A 27839-nucleotide genomic window follows, 5' to 3' on the forward strand; every position below is an offset into this window, starting at 1 on the left:
GACTTTAACCTCTTCGGGGGAGAAGGGGAGAGAAAGAGTCTGGTGCTCTGTGAGAGACGGCTTGACTGTGCAGCTCTGGTGATCGTCTACAAACCCACCCCCCGACTGCGAGTAGGGTGCAGGTCCATGGACAACACAAGTGGCCGGAGCGCAGCCACCACCACCACCACCACCACCAGCTGCTGCTGAACCGCCGGGACCGCTGAACACAGCGCTGTTTATCGGGAGGTAGGTGATATCAAAACACTCGCTCCACCGCCTCAAACTTCTCTCTCCAGGACAATGGAGCAGCAATTGCACATCAGATCACAATGTCTCCCCCCCCCCCCCCCCCATCCCAACCAATTTAAAAAGCCCAACCAATTTCAGAAAGAGTTTCTGCTATTATTTATGTGCATATGTTTGATTTTTCCCCCCCACTATGTAATGGTACACAAGATATTTAAATCAGGGCTCCTTTCATCTGACCTACCCCCTCTCCATGGTTCAATGAGAGCGGGTGCGGGCCCGACTACAGCCGGTCTGAAGAACCTTCCCCCGCGGGGGCCGGCTCGCTGGTGCTGTGGAGATCAAAGATGCTATAGGATCTTTGGTGGAGATTGCGAAGGGGCTCCTTCTTCCTCTCTCTCCACCCTCCCCCTCTCCCTCTTCTCCCCCTCTCCCTCTTCTCCCCCTCTCCCTCTTCTCCCCCCCCTCTCCCTCTTCTCCCCCTCTCCCTCTTCTCCCCCTCTCTCCCTCTTCCCCCCCTCTCCCTCTTCCCCCCCTCTCCCCTCTCCCCCCCTCTCCCTCTTCCCCCCCTCTCCTCTTCCCCCCCTCTCCCTCTTCCCCCCCTCTCCTCTTCCCCCCCTCTCCCTCTTCCCCCCCTCTCCCTCTTCCCCCCCTCTCCCTCTTCCCCCCCTCTCCCTCTTCCCCCCCTCTCCCCTCTTCCTCCCCCTCCCCCTCTTCTTCCCCCCCCCCTCCCTCTTCTTCCCCCCCCTCCCTCTTCTTCCCCCCTATCCTCCCTCTTCGTCCCCCCCCCCTCTCTTCTTCCCCCCCCTCCCTCTTCTTCCCCCCCTCCCTCTTCTTCCCTCCCCCCCCCCCTCTTCTTCCCCTCCCCCCCCCTCCCTCTTCTTCCCCCCCCCCTCCCTCTTCTTTCCCCCCCCTCCCTCTTCTTCCCCCCCCTCCCTCTTCTTCCCCCCCTCCCTCCCTCTTCTTTCCCCCCCCTCCCTCTTCTTCCCCCCCCCCCCCTCTTCTCTTTCCCCCCCCCTCCCTCTTCTTCCCCCCCCCTCCCTCTTCTTCCCCCCCTCCCCCTCCCTCTTCTTTTCCCCCCCCCCTCCCTCTTCTTCCCCCCCCCCTCCCTCTTCTTCCCCCCCCCCTCCCTCTTCTTTCCCCCCCCCCCTCTTCTTCCCCCCCCCCTCCCTCTTCTTCCCCCCCCTCCCTCTTCTTCCCCCCCCTCCCTCTTCCCCCCCCCTCCCTCTTCCCCCCCCTCCCTCTTCTTCCCCCCCTCCCCTCCCTCTTCTCCCCCCCCTCCCTCTTCTTCCCCCCCTCCCTCTTCTTCCCCCCCCCTCCCTCTTCTTCCCCCCCCTCCCTCCTCCCCCCCCCTCCCTCCTCCCCCCCCCTCCCTCTTCCCCCCCTCTTCCCCCCCCCTCCCCTCTTTCCCCCCCCCCTCCCCTTCTCCCCCCTCCCTCCCTCCCCCCCTCCCTTTCCCCCCCCTCCCTCTTCCCCCCCTCCCCTCTCCCCCCCCCTCCCCCCCCCCCTTCTCCCTCTTCCTCTTCCCCCCCCTCTCCCCCCTCCTCCTCCTTCTTCCTCCCCCCCCCTCTCCCTCTCCCCCCCCCTCTCCCTCTCCCCCCCCCCCTCTCCCTCCCTCCCTCCCCCCCCCCCCCCTCCCCCCCCCTCTCCCTCCCCCCCTCTCTCCCTCCCCCCCCTCTCCCCCTCCCCTCCTCCCTCTCCCTCTCTCTCCCTCTCCCCTCCCTCTCCCTCCCCTTCTCCCTCTCCTTCTCTCTCCCTCCCCTTCTCCCTCTCTCCCCTTCTCTCTCCCTCCCCCCTTCTCTCTCTCCCTCCCTCCCCTTCTCCCTCTCTCCCCCCCACCCCTCTCCCCCCCTCTCCCCCCCACCCCTCTCTTCCTCTTCCTCTCCCCCTTCCTCTTCCCCTCTTCCTCTCCCCCCTCCTCAACCCCCCCTCCTTCCCCTCATCCCCCCTCCTCCTTCCCTCCCCTCCCTCTTCCCCCCCTCCCTCTTCCCCCCCCCCTCCCTCCCTCTTCCCCCCCCCCCCTCCCTCTTCCCCCCCCCCTCCCTCTTCCCCCCCCCCCTCCCTCTTCCCCCCCCCCCCTCTCCTCTTTTCCCCCCCCCTCCCCTCTCCTCTCCCCCCCCTCCCTCTCCCCCCGCTCCCCCCCCCCCTCTCTCTCTCCCCCTCCCTCTCTCCCTCTCCCTCCCCCCTCCCCCCTTCCTCCTCCCCTCCCTCCCTCTCTCCCCCTCCTCCTTCCCCCGCTCCCCCCCCCCCTCTCCCTCCCCCCCCCCCTCCCCCTCCCCCCCCCCCCCCCCCCCCCCCCCCCCCCCCCCCCCCTCTCCTCCCCCTCTCCCCCTCTCTCCCCCCCTCTCCTCCCCCTCTCCCTCTCCTCCCCTCTCTCCCCTCTTCTTCCCCCTCTCCCTCTTCTTCCCCCTCTCCCCTCTCCCTCTTCTTCCCCCCCCCCCTCCCTCTCCCTCTCCTCTCTCCCCCCCCCTCTCCCTCCCCCTCTCCTCCCCCTCTCCTCCCTCTCCTCCCCTCTCCTTCCCCTCTCCCTCCCCCCTCTCCTCCCCCTCTCCTCCTCCCCTCTCCTCCCCCTCTCCTATCTCCCCTCTCCTTCCCCCTTTCCTCTCCCTCTCACTTTCTTTCTCTCTCCCTCCCCTCCCCTCTCCTCCCCCTCCCCCTCTCCTCCCCCCTCTCCCTCTCCTCCCCCTCTCCTTCCCCTCCCCCTCCTCCCCCTCTCCCTCTCCTCCCCCTCCCCCTCTCCTCCCCCCCTCCCCCTCTCCTCCCCCCCTCCCCTCTTCCTCCCCCCCCCTCCCTCTTCTTCCCCCCCTCCCTCTTCTTCCCCCCCTCCCTCTTCTTCCCCCCCCCTCCCTCTTCTTCCCCCCCCCCTCCCTCTTCTTCCCCCCCCCCTCCCTCTTCTTCCCCCCCCTCCCTCTTCTTCTCCCCCCCCCCCCCCCTCTTCTCCCCCCCCCCCCCTCCCTTCTCTTCCTGTGAGCCGAGGTCACCGCAGCTGAAAGCACAAGCGAGCTGCTACTGCTGCTGCTACTGCTGCTGCTGCCGCCGTCAGCCCACTTCCACAAGCGGCAAGCCCGGGACCGCTCAGCACACACACCACCCTCCATCCGCTCCCCCTCACCCCCCCCCCACCCCCCCCCCCCGGGCCGGGTGAACCTCCAAACCTGTCCTCTCAAGGTAGGAATTGTGATTCTCACTCCGATCTTTGTTTCTCACCGCCTGCCTGTCTCTGCCTGTCAGTCTGTCTGTCAGCCCAGACGCTGCGCGGTTACAATGGGGATTTCACACAGTGGAGCCGGAGAAGCCAATGTGTTTTCCCCACCTCTCTCTCTCTCTCTCTATGATCAGTGTAAAACAAAGCGATGAATTGACGGAGCGAGCAGCGTTGCTGTAGGTAGGAGGGCAAATGCCGAGGTTGGGCATGTTTCTGGTCGGAAATACAAACTCACAAAACCAATTAGGAAGTGTGAAGTTTTGGAATGCCGTTTTATTGTCGGCGAATTCCTTTGCAGCCAAGATTTCTGAAGGGTTTTCCATCTGGAGCCCCATAGGATTGGGGTGTGGGGAGTGTGAGGTTGCCTGTCCTGTTCCGGCTATTCTTTGCAACATCAAGGCTCCTGCTTTGTGTTCTCGTCTCCCCACTGAAGAACGCGTCTGTCTGTCTGTCCACCTTCTGCGCTGAGAATTCCAACCTGTCTTTCCATGAAATCTTCTCAATCTGGTGATATCCCATCTCTGTTCTCCTTTGAAAGACTGAAGGGGTGGTTTTTAAAGCTGTTTTATCCCCCACCGCCGTGTGTGTGTGTGTTTGTGTGTTATTTTCTTTCTCGATGTTTCAACTGCCCGTGGGCTCGTTAATAACGTGAAGATAATAAATGTTACATTTGGCTGTCGGGTTAGTCCTTTAGTACTTTATCTTTCAGAATGACGGAAGTGATGAGCGGTTGCGAACCTGTAATGGAGGATTTTACCTTAAACCAGACTTCAGAGGAAGGCAGTCTGCCTTTTCAGGTAGGCGTGTGTGTGTGTGTGTGAGAGAGAGCGAGTGTGTGTGTGTGGGGGTGCTGATCAAGGTATCCCTGTGAAGAGTCAATACACAGAGCTCTATGTAGAAACAAGGAACAACAGAAGCTGGTCCATACACAAAGGGACACAAAGCGCTGGAGTAACTCGGCGAGTCAGGCAGCATCTCTGGGGAACGTGGAGATATCGGGCTGGGACCCTTCCTCAGACTGACTGTGGTGGGCGAGGGAGGGAAGGCGGGGCGGGGCATGGCAGGTGAACACGGGCCCGGGGTGGGGGGTTGATAGGCAAATAGGGTGGAACAAAGGAGGGAGATTAAAACAAGGTGTGGGACAGGGAAGATTGACGAGTTGCAAATTGTGAAGCCAGAGGATAGGATGAGGGTAGAGGGGTGGAGAGAAAAATAGTTGCGGGGCGGGGGGCGGGGTTGGTATGGGGGGGATTGGTATGGGGAGAAAGGGGAGTGGGGTTGTTAGAGGTTACCTAAACTTAGAATTCAATGTTCATATCCAGTGTTGTAAGCTACCACAGAGCACAACATTACTTCATTGTTCCTGCCCTCAGTTGCACATCAATTATTGTTTGCTATGAGGGAGGAGAAAAAAAGTTGGATTTACATAGCACCCATCACCCCAAAGTGCTCTCCAGTCACTGAAGTGGGAATGGAAAGAGAGCACTGCTGTAATGGAGCTAAAACTCTAGCTTGAATAGAAGCTCCCACTTGTGTTAGTGGTTGAGGTTATTTTTATCCCTGGTATCAGTCATCCAGTGTGAAGAATTATTTAGCAGTGTATATATTCATCAGTCCATTAGAAACAAATATAACATGGGAAAATCAAACAAAGTCGAGGCAGCCTTCCCCTTTAAAGGGAATATTGTCCTGGCTAATTTGCATGGTTCTACATAAAGGAAATGCAAGCAAATATTTGCTGCCTGACCTGCAGAGTTGGTCTGTCATTTTGTGTCTGCCTTTGACAATGATGGTCTGTTTCCACATTTCCCAGATGAGGCACTAGATCTAAGATCACAGTTGTATATTTCACCTAGTGGCTTCAGTCACCAACTGGGCCAACAACAGGAGATGAGCTGAATCGTGTCTGAATCTCCAGAGACCGAGGATGGGCAATGCGCTTCAGTTACACTCACCCAGGATGTCATAGAAACATAGAAAATTGGTGCAGGGGTAGGCAATTTGGCCCTTCGAACCAGCACTGCCATTTAATATGATCATGGCTGATCATCCACAATCAGTGCCCCGTTACTGCTTTCTCCCCATATCCTTTGATTCCGCTAGCCCTAAGAGCTAGTCATTTGAACCTCGGAGATAACTAAAGCTTGTTTGATCATGTGGAAATGGATAGCAAACTAATTGGGGCAATTTGCCAAGGATTATCTGGCTGATCACCACTTTCATGGTCCTTGAGGAGTACTATGTAGATGATGGATGGTAAAGTCACACAGCACTGAAACAGGCCCTTCAGCCCAAATTGGAAATGTCAACCAAAATGCCCCGTCTATACTAGTCCCACCTCTCCATGTTTGATCCATATCCCTCTAATCCTTTCCTGTCCAAGTGTCTTTTCAATGCCACTATATTACCTGCCCCAACGACCTCTTCTGGCAGCTTGTTCCATATGCACACCGCCCTCTGTATGAATCGCCAGAGGCCAAGGATGGACAACATGGTTCAATTACAGTCACCAAGGATGTAATTTGAACTTTAGAGATAACTAGAACTGGAAACAAATAAATAATGTCTAAATAATAGATAATAGATATCCATTATTTATACAAAGTAGACCAACAGAACAAGGAAGGTCTTGACCCAAAACGTCAACCTTCCTTCTGCTGCCTGTCCTGTTGAGTTAGTCCAGCATTTTGTGTCTAACTTCAGAACAAGGATGAACACCATCCACAGGTTCAGTGCCTATCTGGTCAGCAGGAGACGTTGGATGAGCAAGAGTTTAATGTGGTTGAAGATACAGGGAGCATGAGTTGGTTATCAAGAATGGGATGATCTTGGAAATGGCATGTGAAGGGACCAGTCAAACCTGAAACAGAGAAGAACACTGGCTTATTTGGAGATGGATTGGGGGGGATTATCTAGATGGTGCATAGAGTTATGAAAGGTCTGGATGGATGGAATCCAGACAGGTGGATCTACATGGGAAGGAGTCATTATCATTGAAGAGGTAGGTGCAAAGTGCTGGAGTACTCAGTGGGACGGGGGGGGGGGGGGGGGGGGGGGGGGGAGGCGGCGAGAAAATGCCAGAACAAATCAGGGTTGTCAACAGATGACTGACCCCAGGAAGGGTGGAGTCCATTGTTAGCTGGGCAAGATGTGCTAACCAGAGGGAAACAAGGATCCAAACAGTGGAACTGGTAGGATGACTGTTGGGGGGAATTGCAGGTGCTACTTGCAATTGGAGGACTCAACGTTCATACCGCTGGGTTTTAAGATGAAATATGAGGAGCTGTTCCACCAATTTGTGCATGGGCTCACCCTGACCATGGAGGAGGCCCAGGACAGAAAGGTCAGCGTGGGGATGGGAAGGAAAGTTAATGTGTTTAAGAAGGAACTGCAGATGCTGGAAAATCGAAGGTACACAAAAAAGCTGGAGAAACTCAACGGGTGCAGCAGCATCTATGGAGCGAAGGAAATAGGCAACGTTTCAGGCCGAAACCCTGCTTCAGAGGAAAGTAAAAATGTTTGGCAACTGGGAGATTGCGTAGAACATCTTTAGGGAATTTGGTGAGGGGGGGGGGGGGGGGGGCTTCCTATGATTCCACACTTCCTATGATTCCAGATGCAGGGGGAACAGGAAGTTGAAGAGGTAACTGAGTGGATGGCCTCTATTTTAAAGTTGAGGCAATCTGTTACTTCCTACCACCTTTTAAAGGAGACACGGCTAGATGTAAAGAGACAATTGGTGGCAGAGGAAAATAATATATTCTCATCAGACTGGGGAAAGTCCATGTTGTCAGGACATGTGGCTTGACGCTGGTGGTGTTGCTAGTTTAGAGATACAGCACGGAAACAGACCCTTCAGTCCACCATAATGACCAGCGATCACCCCACACATTAGTTCTATTATACACACTAGGGGCAATTTATCAAAGCCAATAAACCTACAAACTTGCACGTCTTTGGAGTGTGGGGGGAAACCGGAGCCCCTGGGGGAAACCCACACGGTCACGGGGAGAAGGCAGAGACAGCGCCCGTGGTTAGGATCAAGCCTGTGAGGCAGCAACTCTATCGCACACAACTCTAATGTGTACTTACTGTGTTCAAATTGGGTTTAAAGAGTAGAAGATAGGGAAGATTGGATCATTGAGTGTAGTTCTGGTCACCCCATTACAAGGGGGACGTTGAGGCTTTGGGAAGGGTGCAGAGAGGAGGTTTATCACATTGATGACAGGGTTATGGGGTGTTAGCTACAGGGAGAAGTTGGTCAGTCTTCTCTGGAATGCCAGAGGTTGTGGGAAGACTTGCTAGAAGTATATAAAATTATTAAGTTGCATAGATAGGATAGCCAGTTAGAACATTTTTCCCAGGATGGAAAACAAATATCAAAGCGCATAGTTTTAAGATGTGGTTTAGTTTAGTTTATAGAGATACAGTCTCTTCGGCCCACCGAGCCCGCACCGATCAGTGATCGCCGCACGCCAACACTGTCCTTCACACACACACACACACTAGGAACAAATGACATTTATTCCAAGCCAATTAACCTACAAACCTGTACGTCTTTGGTGTGTGGGAGGAAACCGAAGATCTCGGAGAAAACCCACGCAGGTCACGGGGAGCGCGTGCAAACTCTACAAACAACACCCGTAGTCGGGATCAAACCCGGGCCTCTTGTGCTGTAAGGCAGAAGCTCTAGCGCTGCGCCACCGTGCCACCCACATGAGATGGCAAAGGGTAAGGGGATGTGTAGGGCAAGTTTGTTTGTACACGGTGGTGAGGACTTGGACCATGGTGCCAGGGATAGCGGTGGAGGCACATATGATAGTGGCATTTAAAAGACGTGGATATGCATGTGGATATGCAGGGAATGGAGGCATGTGGCTTATGTGTAGGCTTGGTATCATGCTTGACACAGACACTGTGGGCCAAAGGGCCTGTTCTTGTTCTGTACTGTTCTATGTTCATAGTCTAATGATTGCCACAGCTGGGTTGCATGAAAGGTAAAGAAGGCTAATTGATCACCAATGATGATGGTGGCAGTAGTGGCATTGAAGAAGGGAGAGCAATGTTGTTCGTGAAGATTACAAGAACGGCTTTGGAGAAAGCTGTGGCTGTGATTGAGACCAAGATGGGATGGATGGGCCAGGTTGGTATGATCGAGATTCATCTTTGTGTGGGTGGAAGGTTTATATGAAAGTTCAGGGTGGAAAGGAGAGCACTCTTGTGTGTGTGTGTGTGTGTGTGTAGTGAAGCTAACAAGCTGATGAGGATTAAGGTTGTCATGGAAGAAGAGACTGCATTGGCAGAAGGAAGCAAAGAGTTGCTGCTTCGGGTAGTGACTAAGAAGCACACATAATGTGCTCTCACGTTAGTTCAACATGAATTGCAGATTATTCCCTTGTAAATGGCCTGTCCCACTTGGCCGACCTAATCCACGAGTTTAGGAGACGCTTGATGAGTTGAAAACAACGTCAAGGTCATGTTGATCGCCAAAGTAAAAGACCTCCTACGACCTCCTACGACTATGTCTACGACCTCCTGAGACAATGTCTACGACCTCCTACGACCCCCCTCGACCTCAATCTTAGACCAACTACGACTAGCTACAAGTGGAAAATGATCGCATGATAAAATGATGTGATATTTGCATTTGTTTCTCGGGCCAGTTACCGACCTACGACTATCTACGACTCCCATCACAACCTACTACGACCTATCTACGAGTAAGAAGTATCCATTTTTTCCATGGCGACCTTTTTTTACTCGTGGACATTTTTTATCAGGCTGGAAAAAACACCGCGACCTACTTGAGGCCACGAGTAGCGGAGACCACTCACAATCATGAGGAAGAGTTACGAAGACCTCCTACAACCTCGTGGCGACCATGCTGCGAGGACGAGTCGAGGGCAAACTCGGCAGAGGTCGCCAGTTAGGTTGTGAAAGTGGGACAGGGGCTGAAGGTTTTTAATTCCATTTACTTCAGACAAGTGACAATAACATAGTGCGAAAAGCGGAGACACAAGAGACCCCAGATGTTAGAATCTTGACTAAAGTGTTGGAAGATCTCAGTGGGTCAGACAGCCTCTGTGGAGGGAAGAGACAAACCGCGTTCAAAGTCCGAACCCTTCTTCGGACTGGGGAAGAGTGCCCACCTGATGCTTGCCTGTCCATTCCCTCCACAGTTGCTGTCTGACACACTGAGATCTTCCAACTCTTTGTCTTTTGCATAGGTAGAAAAAACATCGGCTTGCCAACTTCAAGTTTGGAGATGATTGGAGAAGGGTGAGGACTTGGACTTGCTTAAATTCCACAGTTGAGTGTCCAGCTAGGGAACACAAATTATAATGGAAGTTCTATAAACAGCCAATGCAGATAGGTGCCAAGATAGTTCCCCCTGTCCATTACACAATGGAACTATTTATGTGAAGTCACAGAGTTGCCAGCACCTCGCCTTTCTTCAGTTGTAGAACCATAGTCAATGTTTAAATATTTCTTTTAACTCATGACAATGAAACAAGCACATCATCCATTCAATGTAGAATGGAACTGGACCAAGTAAAGATTTTCAAGGATCTAATTGCAGTAGATGTATTGTAGCAATAGATTACTGTGGCAGTATTCTGAACCATGGAAACATATTTTCCCATTCTGTTCATTTCCAGTACTGAGCGGGGAAGGAAATGAGAATAGCTGATGTTCTTGTTGTAGAGTGACCAGGCTGTTAGGGCAGGCTACATGTATGTGTGTTCAGCTACTGCCTCACAGCGACGAAGACCCAGGTTCAATCCCGACTACAGGTGCTGTCTGTACGGAGTTTGTACGTTCTCCCCGTGACTTGCGTGGGTTTTCTCCGAGATCTTCGGTTTCTTCCCACACTCCAAAGACGTACAGGTTTGTAGGTTAATTGGCTTGGAATAAATGTTAAAACTATTGCCCCTTGTTTGTGCAGGGTAGTGTTAGTGTGTGGGGGTCGCTGGTCGGTGCCGACTCGGTGGGCCAAAGGGCCTGTTTCCGTGCTGTATCTAAACTAAACTAAAATAATAATGGTTTAACAAGATCGTGTATGTGGGGAGAATAGGAGAAAGCTCCATTTCCTGCTGGAGTTTGACTAGCTGATGTTACAAAGCCTGCCAGACACACTAAGTAACGCACAAGGAGTGGGCCCTGCATATGATCATGGCTAATGTGCCTCAAACCTGATCTCCACTTCCATGCAATTCCACACAGCACTCAATTACGTGGTCTTTCAAAGGTTTATTCACTGCTGCTTTCAAACCTGCACTCTAGCCTCCAGAATGGAATGGAATACTTCATTGTCACGTGAGATTAGGCACCGTGAGATTCTTTGCTTGTATACAAATAGCAGCCACCTACTGTGCTAACTAAGTTTCAAAGCACGCCGGCTCCTCCTTCTGTTCTCTATCACTGTAGTTCCCCCACACTGGGTCCCCAGTTGTCCATTATTCTCCCCCCCCCCCCCCCCATGCCGGGTCCTCCATTGTCCTTCCCCTCCCCCCTCATTGACCATCGACCACGGGTCGACTCGCGAGGCATGGCCGCCGTCCCTGTGTGCAAGAACGGAACTCGCTATCAATACATGGAGGGGACGGGGGACACAATGTTTTGGCGGCTACGCGCGCATGCGCACACTCGCACACACGTGAGGCTTCGGAGGCTCAATCCAGCGCTAAAAGCGGAGATTTTAAAATCGGGATCACAAAACCTTGGGGATGTCCCCCACCTCTCAAAACATGGGGGGAGACGTGTCCCCTCTGCCTGCCCCCCCCCCCCCCCCCCCCCCGGGTTTTTCCGCCCCTGCCTGTGTGTGAAGACATTCCTATGCATGTCCCTAGACTTTAGAGGTACAGCATGGCCCATGGAGTCCGCGCTGACCAGCGATTGCCCTGTACACTAGCGCTATCCTTCTGCGATCTAGTCTTCAGAATGTGCTGGAGCTTAGAGTTCCAGAGGCTTGTGTAACAGGATATTACTATGCATTTGGGTTAACATATGATGTGTGTTTGACGGCACTGGGCTGGTACTCGCTGGAGATTAGAAGGATGAGGGGGGACCTCATTGAAACATACTGAAAGACCTGGATATAGTGGATGTGGAGAGGATGTTTCCACTAGTGGGAGGGTCTAGGACTAGAGGTCATAGCCTCAGAATTAAAGGATGTTCCTTTAAGATGGAGATGAGGACAAATTTATTTAGTCAGGGGTGGTGAATCTGTGGAATTCATTGCCACAGAAGGCTGTGGAGACCAAGTCAATGGATATTTTGTAAGGCAGAGATAGATTCTTGATTAGTACGGGTGTCAGAGTATGGGGAGAAGGCAGGAGAATGGGGTTAGGGGGGAGAGATAGATCAGCCATGATTGAATGGTGTAGTAGACAATGGGCCGAATGGCCTAATTCTGCTCCTATCACATGACAATATGCCTGTCTTAACTAACCACCCTGTACCATGTAAACTATGCCCTCCTGTTTGAGACCCCTAGGCAGCTTAACATCGACCTTGTCATGTCCCCTGAAGATCGTACGTGTTTCAATAAGATTGTCCCTTAATCTCCTCAACTCCAAAAAACATGGGCCTAACCTTTTCAATCATGTGTGATAGCCCTCTCGTTACAGGAGCTACCATTGTGAAGCCATGGGCATGTATCCACTGCTAGGATATCCTTTGTTAAATAACAGGACCAAGACTGTAGACAGTAGTCCAGGCAAGTGCAGCTCACCAACACCTTATGCAATTGTAATAAGTCTCTATTTTTAAACCCCAGAGACCAGTATCTCATTTGCTTCTTAATTACTTGCTTCAGCTGCACGCTAATCTTTTGTGTTTCATCAGGAGAACACTAGATCCCGCTGTATGCCAGTCATTCGCAGTCTCTATCCATTTAGATAATCGTCTGCCTTCTGGTTCAACAGGTTAATCCCTGGGATGGCGGGACTGTCGTATGAGGAAAGATTGGAAAGACTGGGCTTGTATTTACTGGTGCTAAGAAGGATGAGGGGGATATCTTATAGAAACGTATACAATTATAAAAGGACTGGACAAGCTAGATGCAGGAAAAATGTTCCCAATGTTGGGGGAGTCCAGAACGAGGGGCCACAGTCTAAGAATAAAGGGGAGACCATTTAAAACTGAGATGAGGAAAAACTTTTTCACCCAGAGAGTTGTGAATTTGTGGAATTCTCTGCCACATAAGGCAGTGGAGGCCAATTCACTGGATGCATTTAAAATAGAGTTAGATAGAGCTCTACGGGCTAAGGGAAACAAGGGATATGGGGAGAAGGCAGGCACGGGTTACTGATTGTGGATGATCAGTCATGATCACAATGAATGGTGGTGCTGGCTCGAAGGGCTAAATGGCCTCCTCCTGCACCTATTTTCTATGCTCCCTCCTATCAAAGTACACAACCTCACATTTTCCTACATAATACACACACGACACTCGATCTAGCTGTATCCACTGTCAGAGTCCACGCATCCTCATGACCACATATTCCTCTGCCTGTCCTCTCCCTCAAAGACAGACAGACACAAAATGCTGGAGTAACTCAGTGGGCCCGACACCATCTAATATTCAATGTAAACCACTATCTTATAAGGAATAGTTTTTACTAGAATGTTGCCTGGGTTTCAGCAACTAAGTTACAGGGAAAGGTTGAACAAGTTAGGGCTTTATTCTTTGGAGCGCAGAAGGTTAAGGGGGGACTTGATAGAGGTCTTTAAAATGATGAGAGGGATAGACAGAGTTGACGTGGATAAGCTTTTCCCACTGAGAGTCGGGAAGATTCAAACAAGGGGACATGACTTGATAATTAAGGGACAGAGGTTTAGGGGTAACACGAGGGAGAACTTCTTTACTCAGAGAGTGGTAGCTGTGTGGAATGAGCTTCCTGTGAAGGTGGTGGAGGCAGGTTCGTTTTTATCATTTAAAAATAAATTGGATAGTTATATGGATGGGAAAGGAATGGAGGGTTATGGTCTGAACGCAGGTGTATGGGACTAGGGGAGAATACGTGTTCGGCACGGACTAGAAGGGTCGAAATGGCCTGTTTCCGTGCTGTAATTGTTATATGGTTATATGGTTATATGAATAAGAGTAGAATTAGGCCATTCGGCCCATCAAGTCTACTCCACCATTCAATCCTGGTGGATCTAGCTCTCCCTCCTAACCCCATTCTCCTGCTTTCTTCCCATAAACTCTGAAACCAGTACTAATAGGTATGTGAAGAGGAAAATATTAGTGAAAACAAATGTGGGTCCTTCGAACACAAACAGGTGAATCCATTATGGGGAACAAGGAAATGGCAGACGAGTTGAACAGGTACTTTGGATCTGTCTTCACTAAGGAAGACACAAACAATCTCCCAGATGTACTAGTGGCCAGAGGACCTAGAGTGACGGGGGAAATCCACGTTAGGCAGGAAATGGTGTTGAGTAGACTGATGGGACAGAAGGCTGATAAATCCCCAGGGCCTGATGGTCTGCATCCCAGGGTACTTAATGAGGTGGCTCTAGAAATTGTGGACGCATTAGTGATCATTTTCCAATGTTCAATAGGATCAGGATCAGTTCCTGTGGATTGGAGGGTAGCTAATGTTATCCCACTTTTTAAGAAAAGCGGGAGAGAAAACAGGGAATTATAGACCAGTCAGCCTGACATCGGTGATGGGGAAGATGCTGGAGCCAATTATAAAAGATGAAATAGCGGCACATTTGGATAGCAGTAACAGGATTGGTCCGAGTCAGCATGGATTTATGAAGGGGAAATCATGATTGACTACTCTTCTGGAATTTTTTGAGGGTGTAACTGGGGAAATGGACAAGTGAGAGCCAGTGGATGTAGTGCACCTGGACTTTCAGAAAGCATTTGATAAGGTCCCACATAGGAGATTAGTGGGCAAAATTAGAGCACATGGTATTGGAGGTAGAGTGCTGACATGGATAGAGAAGTGGTTACCAGACAGGAAACAAAGAGTAGGGATTAACGGGTTCCTTTCATAATGGCAGGCAGTGACTAGTGGGACCAAGGCTGGGACCGCAGCTATTTACAATATACATTAATGATTTAGATGAAGGGATTAAAAGTAACATTGGCAACTTTGCAGATGACACAAAGTCAGGTGGCAGTGTGAACTGTGAGGAGAATGCTATGAGGATGCAGAGTGACTTGGACAGGTTGGATGAGTGTGCAGATGCATGGCAGATGCAGTTAAATGTGGATAAATGTGAGGTTATCCACTTTGGTGGCAAAAACAGGAAGGCAGATTATTATCTGAAAGGTGTCAGGTTGGGAAAAGGGGAAGTACAATGGGATCTGGGTGTCCTTGTTCATCAGTCACTGAAAGTAAACATTCAGGTTCAGCAGGCAGTGAAGAAAGCGAATGGCATGTTGACCTTTATAACAAGAGGAGTTGAGTATAGGAGCAATGAAGTCTTTCTGCAGTTGTACAGGGTCCTAGTGAGACAACACCTGGAGTATTGTGTGCAGTTTTGGTCTCGAAATTTGAGGAAGGACATTCTTGCTATTGAGGGAGTGCAGCGTAGGTTTACAAGGTTAATTCCCGGGATGGGGGGACTGTCATATGTTGAAAGAATGGAGCGGCTGGGCTTGTACACTCTGGAGTTTAGAACGATGAGAGGGGATCTTATTGATACATATAAGATTATTAAGGAATTGGACACTTTAGAGGCAGGAAACATGATGTTCCCGATGTTGTGGGCATCCAGCACCAGGGGCCACAGTTTAAGAATAAGGGTAAGTCATTAAAACAAAGATGAGGAAAAACCTTTTTCACCCAGAGAGTTGTGAATCTGTGGAATTCTCTGCCTCAGAAGTCAGTGGAGATGATTCACTGGATGCTTTCAAGGGTAATGCGGAGAAGTCAGGAACGGGGTACTGATTGTGGATGATCAGCCATGATCACAGTGAATGGCAGTGCTGGCTCGAAGGGCCGAATGGCCTACTTCTGCATCTATTGTCTAATCAAGAATCTATCTATCTCTGCCGTAAAAATATCTACTGCCCATCCACAGACTTCTCTGGCAAAGAATTCCGCAGATTCACCACCCTCTGACTAAAAACATTTCTCCTCATCTCCTTCCTAGAAGAATGTCCTTTAATTCTGAGGCTATGACCTCTAGACCTAGCTCTCCCACTAGTGCAAACATCCTCTCCACATCCACGCTATCCAAGCCTTTCACTATTCTATATGTTTCATTGAGGTCCTCCCTCATTCTTCTAAACTCCAGTGAGTACAGGCCCAGTGCCGTAAAAACGCTCATCATAGGTTAACCGATTTGTATCTGGGATCATTCCTGTAAACCTCCTCTGGACCCTCTCCAGAGCCAGCACATCCTTCCTCAGATATGGTGCCTGACCAGCACCTTATGGAGCCTCAGCGTTACATCCCTGTTTTTGTATACATGTCCTCTTGAAATAAATGCTAGCATTGAGTTTGCTTTCTTTACTACACATCTACATTTCTTTCACACACATTATGTTGTCACCCTCAACAGTTTATCTTCTGACTCCACTCACTTGACCAGAGACTCAATCAATTTCTCCTCCACCTGTTGGAACTTTTCCTCACCTCCTTCCTTTCCTCGACAACAAACTTTTTGACTCCACTCAGAACATTGAATTCTCCAATTGTAGGTAACCCCCTCCCCCTATCCCTGTGCCCAATCTTGATGCGCAACCATTTCTCCTTCCCCCAACCCCTTCCAACTAAATTCCTTCCTTTGGCTTCACAGTTTAGCTTAGTTTAGAGATACAGAGCGGAAACAGGCCCTTCGGCCCACCGGGTCCGCGCCGGCCAGCGATCCCCGCACATTAACACTATCCTACACACACTAGGGACAATTTTTACATTTACCAAGCCAATTAACCTACAAACCTGCACGTCTTTGGAGTGTGGGAGGAAATCGAAGATCTCGGAGAAAACCCACGCAGGTCACGGGGAGAACGTGCAAACTCCGTACAGACAGCATCCATAATCAGGATCGAACGCTGGGTCTCCAGCGCTGCATTTGCTGTAAGGCAGCAACTCTACTGTTGAACCACCAGCAGAGTTCAGTTCAATCCTCTTGTGTCCTAATCTCACACCTTTTGCCTGTTCGTCCCTGGCCCTTGTCCAACCATCTGTCTATCAACCCCCTCCTCTTCACCTGTCACTCACCAGGCTTTGTCCTGCCCCCACCTCTCTTCCAGCTTTCTCCCCTCCCCTCATCACAATGTTTGAAACAGGATCCTGACCCGAAACATCACCTATCCATGTTCCCTGCAGATGTTGCATGACCCGTTGAGTTAATCCAGCACTTTGTGACTTCCACCTATTTTCATGACATCAGCAAATGTTGTTATTTTATATACTTTCCCTCCACCTCACTAAAAGTGGATAAAGACTGATCTCAGGGAGCTCTAGAGGGTTGCAGCTTTCCTGCCTAGAAAATACGTATATATTCTGATTCTGTGTCCAGTCAGATAACCAGCATCTAGTCTATGTTAATACTTCTCCTAATTCCATGACCTCCCATTTCTATGCACTAGTCTTCCATGTGGGGTGGCATGGTAGCACAGCGGTAGAGTTCCTGCTTTACAGTGATTGCAGTGCCCGAGGCCCGGGTTCGATCCTGACTACGGGCGCTGTCTGTACGGAGTTTGTACGTTCTCCCCGTGACCTGCGTGGGTTTTCTCCGAGATCTTCAGTTTCCTCCCACACTCCAAAGACGTACAGGCATGTAGGTTAATTGGCTTGATAGAAGTGTAAATTGTCCCTAGTGTGTGTGGGTAGTGTTAATGTGCGGGGATCGCTGGTCGGTGCGGACTCGGTGGACTGGAGGGCCTTTTTCCGCGCTGTATCTCTAAACATGTGGCACTTTATTGAAAGCATTCTAGATACACTACCTACACGATTCTAAATACACTACCATTCTAAAGATAGACACAAAATGCTGGAGTAACTCAGCAGGTCAGGCAACATCTCTGGAGAAAAAGGATGAGTGTCGTTTCGGGTGGGGACTATGTGTCTACCTTTGGTATCAATCAGCATCTGCCATTTGTTTCTCCACTGCTATAAGCTCAAATAAGAAGTTATTGATTAGTACAGGTGTCAAGGGTTATGGGGAGAAGGCAGGAAAATGGGAATAGGGAGGCAGAGATCAGCCATGATTGAATGGTGGAGTAGACATGATGGGCCGAATGGCCTCATTCTACTCCTATAACTTGTGAACCATCAAATTTGCCAAACATGATTTCACTTTCATGAAATTGCTTTGACTTAGTTTGAGTGTAAATAATAATGCAAGCACCAAAATGCTGCTCATACTGATACACACTTCCACTCTAGACTTGAACTCTTGAAACTAGTCACGTAGTTCCCAGCAACTCGTCTTTCTTATATTGTATAACCATGGCCAGTGTTTACATTTAATTCACAATAATTTATCAAGCTCAGCTTCCCTTCCACCTAACCAGACTAAATAAAGACTTTAAAGAGAAACTAAGTGCGGTAGATATGCCGTGGAAATAAATTAAAGTGGGAAAATGCTGTTCTATTGGCCCAAGGCTCTATTTCCCCATTCTCTTCAATTCCTTTACTGAGTGGGGAAGGATATTTGACTTGCTGATTTTTTATTATTACTGTAGAGTGATCAGTCCCTTAACACTGTCAAAGAAGATGGTTCATTGGAAACCTAATGTGGAGTGGAGGAGACAATTCCTCTTTATGTATCATAAGTACAAAGTGAACATTTTAACATGCTTTACATATTATTTTCACACAAAGGGTGGTGGATGTATGGAACATGCTGCCAGAGAAGGTAATTGAGGCTGAGATTATCCCAATGTTCAACAGTACATGGATAGGACAGGTTTGTAGGGATATGGGCCAAAAGCGGGCAGGTGGGACTATTTGGCCGGTGTGGGCAGTTGGGCCGAAGGGCCTGTTTCCACACTGTATCACTCTTTGACTCTGCATGTGGGGTGAGTCCAGAACCAGGGGCCACAGTCTTAGAATAAAGGGGAGGTCATTGAAGACTGAGGTGAGAAAAAACGTTTTCACCCAGAGAGTTGTGAATTTATGGAATTCTCTGCCACAGAGGGCAGTGGAGGCCAAGTCACTGGATGGATGTAAGAGAGAATTAGATAGAGCTCTAGGGGCTAGTGGAGTCAAGGGATATGGGGAGAAGGCAGGCATGGGTTATTGATAGGGGATGATCAGCCATTATCACAATGAATGGCGGTACTGGTTCGAAGGGCCGAATGGCCTCCACCTGCACCTATTTGATATGTTTCTACAGTGTATGCAAAACAAAAGGATCTATTTTGACATACAATGTAGACGAAAAAGTGTTTGCTTTAAATTGTTTGCAGGAAGAGAGGGTATCGTTGCAAATACTCAAGTGCTGCTTTTCCTTTTGCTTATATCAGTCACGTACACTCTCCTGCCATTTGTGCCTCCACAGCACATGTAAGCTACAGAATGTCTGTATTATAAACTGAATGAAGAAATAGTGTTGTATCAAATAAGGGGCTGAAATAAATAGCCCGTTGTGCACAGTTAGTAGCCTACTCATACAGTTACAAGAAGGACTTGTATTCAATTCCCAATCAGTATAAATTTGGTTAATTCCAGCTGACTAATTGGTAGTTTAGTTGAGAGATATAGTGCGGAAACAGGCCCTTCGGCTCCCCGAGTCCGCACTGACTAGTGATCCCGGTACACTTATCCTACACACACAGTTTTACATTTATACCAAGCCAATTAATCTACAGACCTGTGTTTAAGAAGGAACTGCAGATGCTGGAGAATCGAAGGTTACACAAAAAAGCTGGAGAAACGCAGCGGGTGCAGCAGCATCTATGGAACGAAGGAAATAGGCAACCGTTGCTGCTGCACCCGCTGAGTTTCTCCAGCTTTTTTGTGTAACCTCCTAATCTACAGACCTGTCCGTCTTTGAAGTGTTGGAGGAAACTTGAAGATCTCAGAGAAAACCCACGCAGGTCACGGGGAGAATATACAAACTCCATACAAACAGGACCCGTAGTCAGGATGGAACTGTGGTCCCTGGCGCTGTAAGGCAGCAACTCTACCGCTGCGCCACTGTACAGATTAGACCAGAATAGACTTTAGTCAAAACTGATGATGATAGAATGTGATGGATACTATTAACGTTCAGGAGAAAAGCACCAGTCAGTCAAACCCAAGAGGCTGTCCCTAGATGACCACAGGGTTCTGTTCCTCTTGTAACAAGAAAGTTGGAAATGAACAGGGGAGTGTGATGGAGAGTAGCAGAATATGTTGTCTCTAGAAGTTGTCCATAGTGTGATGGTGCAGCAAGTAACTGGCTGCTGCCTTACTGATGGCGAGTGAGTGAGTGCCCAGTGCTCACCCCAACCCAGCCGCTGATTGGTGTGCTAAAGAAAACAAAGTGCTGGAGTAACATGGCGGGTCAGGCAGCATTTCTGGAGAAAAAGGATGGGTGATGTTTCAGGTCGGGATCTTTCTTCAGGCTGAAATGGGCTTCACCTATCCAAGTTCTGCAGAGATGCTGCCTGACCCGTAGAGTTACTCCAGCACTTTGAGTCCATCTTTGATAGACGCCATCATTATTTGGAAACCTACAGTGGCTTGCAAAAGTATTCATACCCCTTGAACTTTTCCACATTTTGTCACGTTACAACCACAAACGTAAATATATTTTATTGGGATTTTATGTGATAGACCAACACAAAGTGGCGCATAATTGTGAAGTGGAAGGAAACTGATACTCGGTTTTCAAATTTTTTTACAAATAAAAAACTGAAAAGTGTGGCGTGCAAACGTATTCAGCCCCCTTTACTCTGATACCCCTAAATATAATCCAGTGCAACCAATTGCCTTCAGAAATCACCTAATTAGTAAATGGAGTCTACTTGCGTGTAACCTAATCTCAGTGTAAATACTGTTCTGTGAAGGCCTCAGAGGTTTGTTAGAGAACATTAGTGAACAAACAGCATCATGAAGCCCAAGGAACACACCAGACAGGTCAGGGATAAAGTTGTGGAGAAGTTTAAAGCAGGGTTAGGTTATAAAAAAATATCCCAAGCTTTGAACATCTCACAGAGCACTGTTCAATCCATCATCCGAAAATGGAAAGAGTATGGCATTACTGCAAACCTACCAAGACATGGCCGTCCACCTAAACTGACAGGCCGGGCAAGGAGAGCATTGATCAGAGAAGCAGCCAAGAGGCCCATGGTAACTCTGGAGGAGCTGCAGAGATCTACAGCTCAGGTGGGAGAATCTGTCCACAGGACAACTATTAGTCGTGCACTCCACAAATCGGGCCTTTATGGAAGAGTGGCAAGAAGAAAGCCATTGTTGAAAAAAAGCCACAAGAAGTCCCGTTTGCAATCTCTAGATGTGCAAAGCTGGTAGAGACATACCCCAAAAGACTTGCAGCTGTAATTGCAGTGAAAGGTGGTTCTACAAAGTATTGACTCGGGGGGGCTGAATACTTTTGCACGCCACATTTTTCAGTTTTTTATTTGTAAAAAAATGTGAAAACCATGTATCATTTTCCTTCCACTTCACATTTATGCGCCACTTTGTGTTGGTCTATCACATAAAATCCCAATAAAATACATTTACGTTTGTGGTTGTAACGTGACAAAATGTGGAAAAGTTCAAGGGGTATGAATACTTTTGCAAGCCACTGTAAACGTTCACTGTTACCAGGTGTTAATAACCATATAACAATTACAGCACGGAAACAGGCCATCTCTGCCCTTCGAGTCCGTGCTGAACACGTATTCTCCCCTAGTCCTAATATACCTACGCTCAGACCATAACCCTCCATTCCTTTCCCGTCCATATAACTATCCAATTTATTTTTAAATGATAAAATCAAACCTGCCTCCACCACTTCCACTGGAAGCTCATTCCACACAGCTACCACTCTCTGAGTAAAGAAGTTCCCCCTCATGTTACCCCTAAACTTCAGTCCCTTAATTCTCAAGTCATGTCCTCTTGTTTGAATCTTCCCTGCTCTCAATGGGAAAAGCTTATCCACGTCAACTCTGTCTATCCCTCTCATCATTTTTAAGACCTCTATCAAGTCCCCCCCTTAACCTTCTGCGCTCCAAAGAATAAAGCCCTAACTTGTTCAACCTTTCTCTGTAACTTAGGTTAAAGAGCTGGGCCTTCCTCCTCATTAACACCGTTGGAGTCATCAACAGAAGGACTGCCGCAGTTGCTGAACATGTCTCACCACCACTTTCCTGATGCTAATTAGGGACTGACCTGGGAAACATTTTGGGTTGGGACCCTTCTTAAGACTGTTGTGGCTTGGGAAGGGGGTGGGGGCAGGATGAGGAGGTGGGGAGAGAAGGATTGAAAAGCCCTTTCGCCAGCCAACAGAAAATGCTGGCAAATCCAATCCAATCCCACCCATCCCGGCCCCCTTGCTCGTTTACCGTGGCATCAACACTGGGCCGAAGAGCCTGCTCATGTGTTGTCCTGTTCGATGTTCTATTTGTATCTAGAGGTTGTCCATATGTCAGTCATTCTTACCCTGGGAGGTTGTGAAAGAATAAACACTATTCTCTTGCTGCATTTTGTATAGCCTTGAACTTGTACACAAAGTTTTTCCCACCAAGATTTCCTTCCGCACTTCCCATGCTCACAAACTCTTCAGCATTTCATTCTTTGAATAAACCGTGCAGTAGAAAAGGTGGAACAAACAAACCTGATTGTCTTAGAAAACCACGGATAATCTGTCTGCTGGCAGACAAAGCACTGGAAGTAATGAATTCCAACAAGTAATAACATCATTCAGGTTTTAACATTTTCTACTGATGTTCCATCTCACAAACATCAGCTAGACCTGTTGATTTGTCTCAACAAAGCAAATGCAATCATGTTCAATTTATAGTATTTAATTATTAGCTCCTTTTCCTTCAAATTTGTCAAATTTCATTTATCATAAATGGAACTGAAGGTTTAATTTATTTAACTGCTTCAACAAACATTAAAGAGCAGTACAATAAATTACATTCAAGCTTCAATGTTAATTAAAAATAACTAAGTTCACTGTATGGTATCATGTCTTTGGTAAGCTTCCCCCTTGGTTCTATGCCCCACTATCTTTCCAAGGTGAATTTAACAAACAATGCCAATTCTCTGCAAATTCCACTTTGAAAGATTTTCTGCTTCTATTCATATTTGTTCTGTGAAGAATAGTGATTTGAAAGCATAGTTCAACCATCAGTTTGTTCAGTCACCAGAGATCTCCGCAAACAATTACATCTCCTTGATGCAGTCAATATTCATAGCATGGAAGCTGGCCCTTTGGCTCAGCTCTTCCATGCTGATCAAGATGGCCAGTCTAAGATTGTTCCATTTTCCCACATTTGGTCCATATCCCTCCAAACCGTTCCTATCCATTCACCCAACCAATGTTAAATGTTGTTATTGTACCTGCTTCATCTATGTCCTCTGGAAGCTCATTCCATGTACCCACCACCCTATGAGTGAAAAGGTTGCCCCTCTCACCGATGCCCTCTGGTTCTTGATTCCCCACCCGAGTGCATTCACCCTATCTATGACCCTCATGCTTTTTTTACTCCTCCATAAGATTATCCTTAGTCCCCTGCCCTGGTGTCCTGGCACCATCCATGTAAGCCTCTGCTCTCCTTCCAGCTAAATGACATTCATCCCATAGCAGGTTGATCAAATCAATACAATACTCCAAATTTGGCCACACCAACACAGATATAGAAACATAGAAAAGAGGTGCAGGAGTAGGCTATTCATCCCCTCAAGCCAGCACCGCCATTCAATATGATCATGGCTGATCATCCAAAATCAGTACCCTGTTCTGGCTTTTTTCCCCATATCCCTTAGCCCTAAGAGCTAAATCCAATTCTCTCTTGAAAACATCTTGTACAACTGGTTCTATTTGAGAAGATACAAAATGCCAGATTAACTCAGCGAGTCAGACAGCATCTCTGGAGAACATGGATAGGTCATTTTTGGCCCTTCCCGAAATGAAAGAGTCCTGACCTAAAACATCTTCTCCAGAGATGATGCCTGACCCACTGAGTTACTCCAGCGCTTTGTGTCTTTGTTTTGTAAACCAGCATCTGCAGTTTCCTGTTTGTACATGGTTCTACTAGAATTGAACAACTGGTCCTATTCAATATTCTGTAAAATATTATGATTCTGTGCAATATGTAACTTTTTCACACCAATGCATTCTCCAAACAGTATGAACTAACGATGAGCAAATGTAAGATCATTTATCTTTGCTATAGATATTTCCTGATTCGCAAGAAAAGTCGGAAAGGTATCCGAAGATGACAAAAAGACTGCCATCAATTGTCATTGAACCAACTGAGGGTGGGGATGTGGAGAGCGGAGAGCTCCGGTGGCCTCCTGATGAGATGAATCTGTTGGAAGATGAAGAGCAACACCAAAGTGAATTAACTTCTAAACCAAAAACACCGGAGAATGCGGAGGAAGGTAAAACACGCGTTTCCTTTAGTGGGCTCATGTGATTTATTTAGTTTAGTATTGGATTAGAACTAGAAAACTGTGGTGGCACACAGTGGTGCAGAGAAAGACTTACTGCCTCAAAGACCCAGCTTCGATCCCGCTGTCTGTGTGGAGTTTAACCGTTCTGTCCGTGACCACGCGGGTTTCTTCCAGGTGTTCCAGCTTCCTCTCACATCCCCCAAATTATAGGGATTTGTAGGTTAATTGGCCCTCTGTGTTGCACTTAGTATGTAGGGAGTGGAGATGAAGGTGGGACAACATAGAACTTGTGTGAACAGGTGATCGACGGACTTGGCGGGCCAAGGATCGGTTTCCATGCTGTATCTCTAGACTAAACAACATATCATTGTTGTAATGTTGAATTTGAGAAAACATTACAGCACAGTATTGTGACAATTTTGAGGCAGAGTATTCATGTAATATAAGTTATATCAATGCACAGTTCCATTATGTATTAATAGCGACCATGTAGTCTCATTATTGTTATTAATGGAACATAATTTGCTGCAGAAATGAATGTAACAATATCTGGTGTGAGGTAAGTCATGTCCCAACGTATTAGGCATTCAATTACTGCAGAAAGGATGAGTTGCAGAAAACATCACTGAAGTAAAACCAGGCATCTGGGCCATGAGTGATATTGGAAGGACATTATTATGTATTAACTGCAGTTCAGTGGCTTTCAGTGGAAGAGGTACCAAGGAAGTGCTGGACTCGGGTAGGTAATCCCGAGCATCTTGGAAACCTCCCCAGTTAATTACCCCTCTGCCGTTATCTGAAGTTGTTGCACCATTTGTACAAAAATAACAATGGATCTACTGGCCAGGCCACTATTTTGACAGAAATGAACACAGTGGGTTTAGTTTGGTTTGGAGATACAGCGTTGAAACAGGCCCTTCAGCCCACCGAGTACGTACCGACCAGCTCTATCGTACACACTGGGTACAGTTTACAGAAGCCTCCAACCCTGCACGTCTGGAGTGAGGAGAGCAGAGCAGAGCACCCGGCGAAAACACACGCAGGTCACGGGGATACGGTGCAAACTTTGTACAGGCAGCGCCCTTAGTCAGGACCGAACCTGGGTCTCTGGCGCTGTAAGGCAGCAGTTCTTCTTAATGCCATCTTAAGACAGCATCTGTGAAGAACATGGATAAGTGACATTTCAGGTCAGGTCCCTTCCACAGACTGATTGTAGGCGCTCACCTCTGTCATGTTTTCACCAATCTCCACGACTTCTCTCTTTCAGATGCAGAAGGTTGTTCCTGAACAGAGGCCTGACCTTTATACCTTTCCCTTGTTTCCACACTATTTTGTCAGCATATTTTCACATAATGGGTTTCTGATCTAAGACCAGAGGAGAAAACCAGTGAATTATTCCACCAGAGGGAGGGTGATATGGTGCATAGTTCACGGTGATTGCTCAAAACAAAACTTCGCAGGGCTCTGTAAACAAGCTGATACTTACATGAATTTAACATAAGAATATATCAAACAAGAACAAAAATAAGTTACCAAAGTAGAGGTGGATAGTATTTGGTTATCTTCATAAGTTCAGAAAACATAGGAGCAGAAGTAGGCTGTTCAGTCCATCAAGTCTACTCCGCCTTTTGATCATGGCGGATCTAGTTTCCCCTCTCAATCCCATTCTCCTGCCTTCTCCCCCTGACACCCATATTAATCAAGAAACCTACATTTAAAAAAATGACATGGCCTCCGCAGGCGTCTGTGGCAATGAATTCCACAGATTCACCACCCTCTGACTAAAGAAGATCCTCCTTGCCTCCTTTCCAAATGTACGTCCTTTTACTGTCAGACTGTGCCGTCTGGTCCTAGTGGAATCATCCTCTCCACATTCACTCTGTCCAAGCCAGTCAGTAAGTTTCAACCAGGTTCCCCCTCATCCTTCAAAACTCCAGCGAGTACAGGTCCAGTGCCATTAAACGCTCATCATATGATAACCCACTCATTCCTGGGATCATTCTTGTAATCCTCCTCTGCACTCTCTTCAGAGCCAGCACATCCTTCCGCAGATATGGGGCCTAAAACTGTTCACAATGCTCCAAATGCGGCCTGACCAGGGCCTTATAGAGCCTCAGCATTACGTCCCTAGTTGTATACTCTAGTCCTCTGGAAATGAATGCTAACATTTGCATTTGCATGTCTGCACTGGAATAAGGATTTGTTAGAATAAACATATGTTTATGACTGCTCTTTTAGTATCTGCGCTGTTTGACACATTATAACAGGAAGCTCCAGGGGGCAAGTCAGCTGAATCAGGCAGAGGAACAGTGAGGATTGATGTTATATCAGTCCCATGACTGTCAAAATATTAGTGGAGATATTGTTTGGTTTTATGTAGAAAAAGCCACAGTGTCTTTGGTTGATCTGGAGGCCAAGTCTATTGATATTTTAAAAATAGAGATAGAGAGATTCTTGATTAGTACGGGTGTCAGGGGGTATGGGGAGAAGGCAGGAGAATGGGGTTGGGAGGGGGAGATAGTTCAGCCTTGATTGAATGGCGGAGTAGACATGATGGGCCAAATGGCCTAATTCTGCTCCTATCACGTGACCTTAAGATAACTTTCATTTCACTCATGAGAAATGTTCAGGTAACATTGCATTTACACATTCAATGCGTCATGCCTGTCTGTCTGATAACAACAATGGCGTTCCATTGCCCAGCTACACAACTGGTAATGTTCATTCTGTTCATTCTAGATATATCATCAGCGTCCAGTCAGACACCAGAAACCGAAAGAGACTATTCTGGTGAAAGAACATCAGAAAGCTGGAATGAGAGCAGCTAAAGGCTGGCACTACCTGACTGGAACCCCACTGTGAAGGTTTGGTCACAGACTGGAATCTGGTTGAGAACCTCAATAGGGATTCCCAGTCAACTGATTTGTTTGTCAAAAGGCTTCATCTGAATGTTCAGCTGTTACTTGAATCTCTGACAATTATTTATATATGTGGTGGTTGATGTTATGTAGAGATAGTATTTATTGTTTCTATATTGTCTGTGTCTTAAACCTTAAGGATGAAGTATAGATTTAAGTTTCATGTCCACATTTGATCAGCTGTGTATTTGGTTGTCTACATAGCTACAGAGGCAGTAGTTTTCACTCTTTACTCTTATTCAGTCAATCACCACACTGGATTGGATTATTACTTAAATTGGCTTTTTAAATAATAGGCATTATAGTCAAGTATTCACAAGTATTCCACTCATTTTATTGTAACCTAGAACAAGTGGGACCCGTTGGGTCCTGTCACCCTCCTGGGAATAAACAAAAGGTAACCTAAACATTCTGCTCCATACCCCCCAACTAGTATTGCACCTCAGTGCAAACTCCTGTAGATGTTTGGGGTTCTGAATGCCAGAGGTCATCTGTTTGTTTCTGAAAAGTTAGAACGGTTTAACACTGTGATTTATGACCCTGAAATAGCTTGGACAGAAATCAGTTCGTAATTTGAGGAAACAAAATCATAAGTTTGAGGTCTTGCTATTTTAATCCTTTTTCCATCGGTAAGTTGGCACGGCTCAGAGTCAAAGGGAAAATGAATTAGACCCAGATCAATAGAGACAGTGGAGGAAAAATAGTACAAGGCCAAACTATGCCTAAACCATCAGCGATTATTTGTGATATTTTAAATGTGACGTGTCTTTTGTGTTTATGTGGTGATTCATTTTTAATTCAAAAGCCTTCGATCCTTTTCACTGCTGCCACAATAAATAAAAAAACAGGTTCAAATGTCAGTTTATTTCCAGAAGACTGATGAAAAAAAGAACAGATTTCCATTCTTTTGCTGTACTATATTCATCTTAAAGAATTAACAGGGTAGGGTACCAGATGTCG

General features: G+C 47.7%; 1 protein-coding gene across 3 annotated transcripts; it reads left to right on the plus strand.

Moving 5' to 3' along the window:
• Window positions 1-26: 26 nt before the first annotated feature.
• On the plus strand, window positions 27-27781 carry si:dkeyp-72h1.1 (uncharacterized protein LOC799956 homolog). 3 transcript variants are annotated; one of them, XM_055641188.1, is made up of 4 exons: window positions 27-228; window positions 4143-4230; window positions 23742-23949; window positions 26701-27781. In XM_055641188.1, exons 2-4 carry the CDS (start codon window positions 4144-4146, stop codon window positions 26787-26789), a joined length of 384 nt encoding a protein of 127 aa, XP_055497163.1. In that variant the 5' UTR covers window positions 27-228; window position 4143; the 3' UTR covers window positions 26790-27781. The 3 variants fall into 3 exon arrangements, with proteins under 3 accessions (XP_055497163.1, XP_055497162.1, XP_055497164.1); XM_055641187.1 differs by lacking the exon at window positions 27-228 and adding an exon at window positions 3210-3396; XM_055641189.1 differs by lacking the exon at window positions 27-228 and adding an exon at window positions 3549-3613.
• The last annotated feature ends 58 nt before the right edge of the window (window positions 27782-27839 follow it).

Source organism: Leucoraja erinacea, chromosome 9 (genome assembly GCF_028641065.1).
Source record: "Leucoraja erinacea ecotype New England chromosome 9, Leri_hhj_1, whole genome shotgun sequence".
Lineage (NCBI taxonomy): Eukaryota > Metazoa > Chordata > Chondrichthyes > Rajiformes > Rajidae > Leucoraja > Leucoraja erinaceus.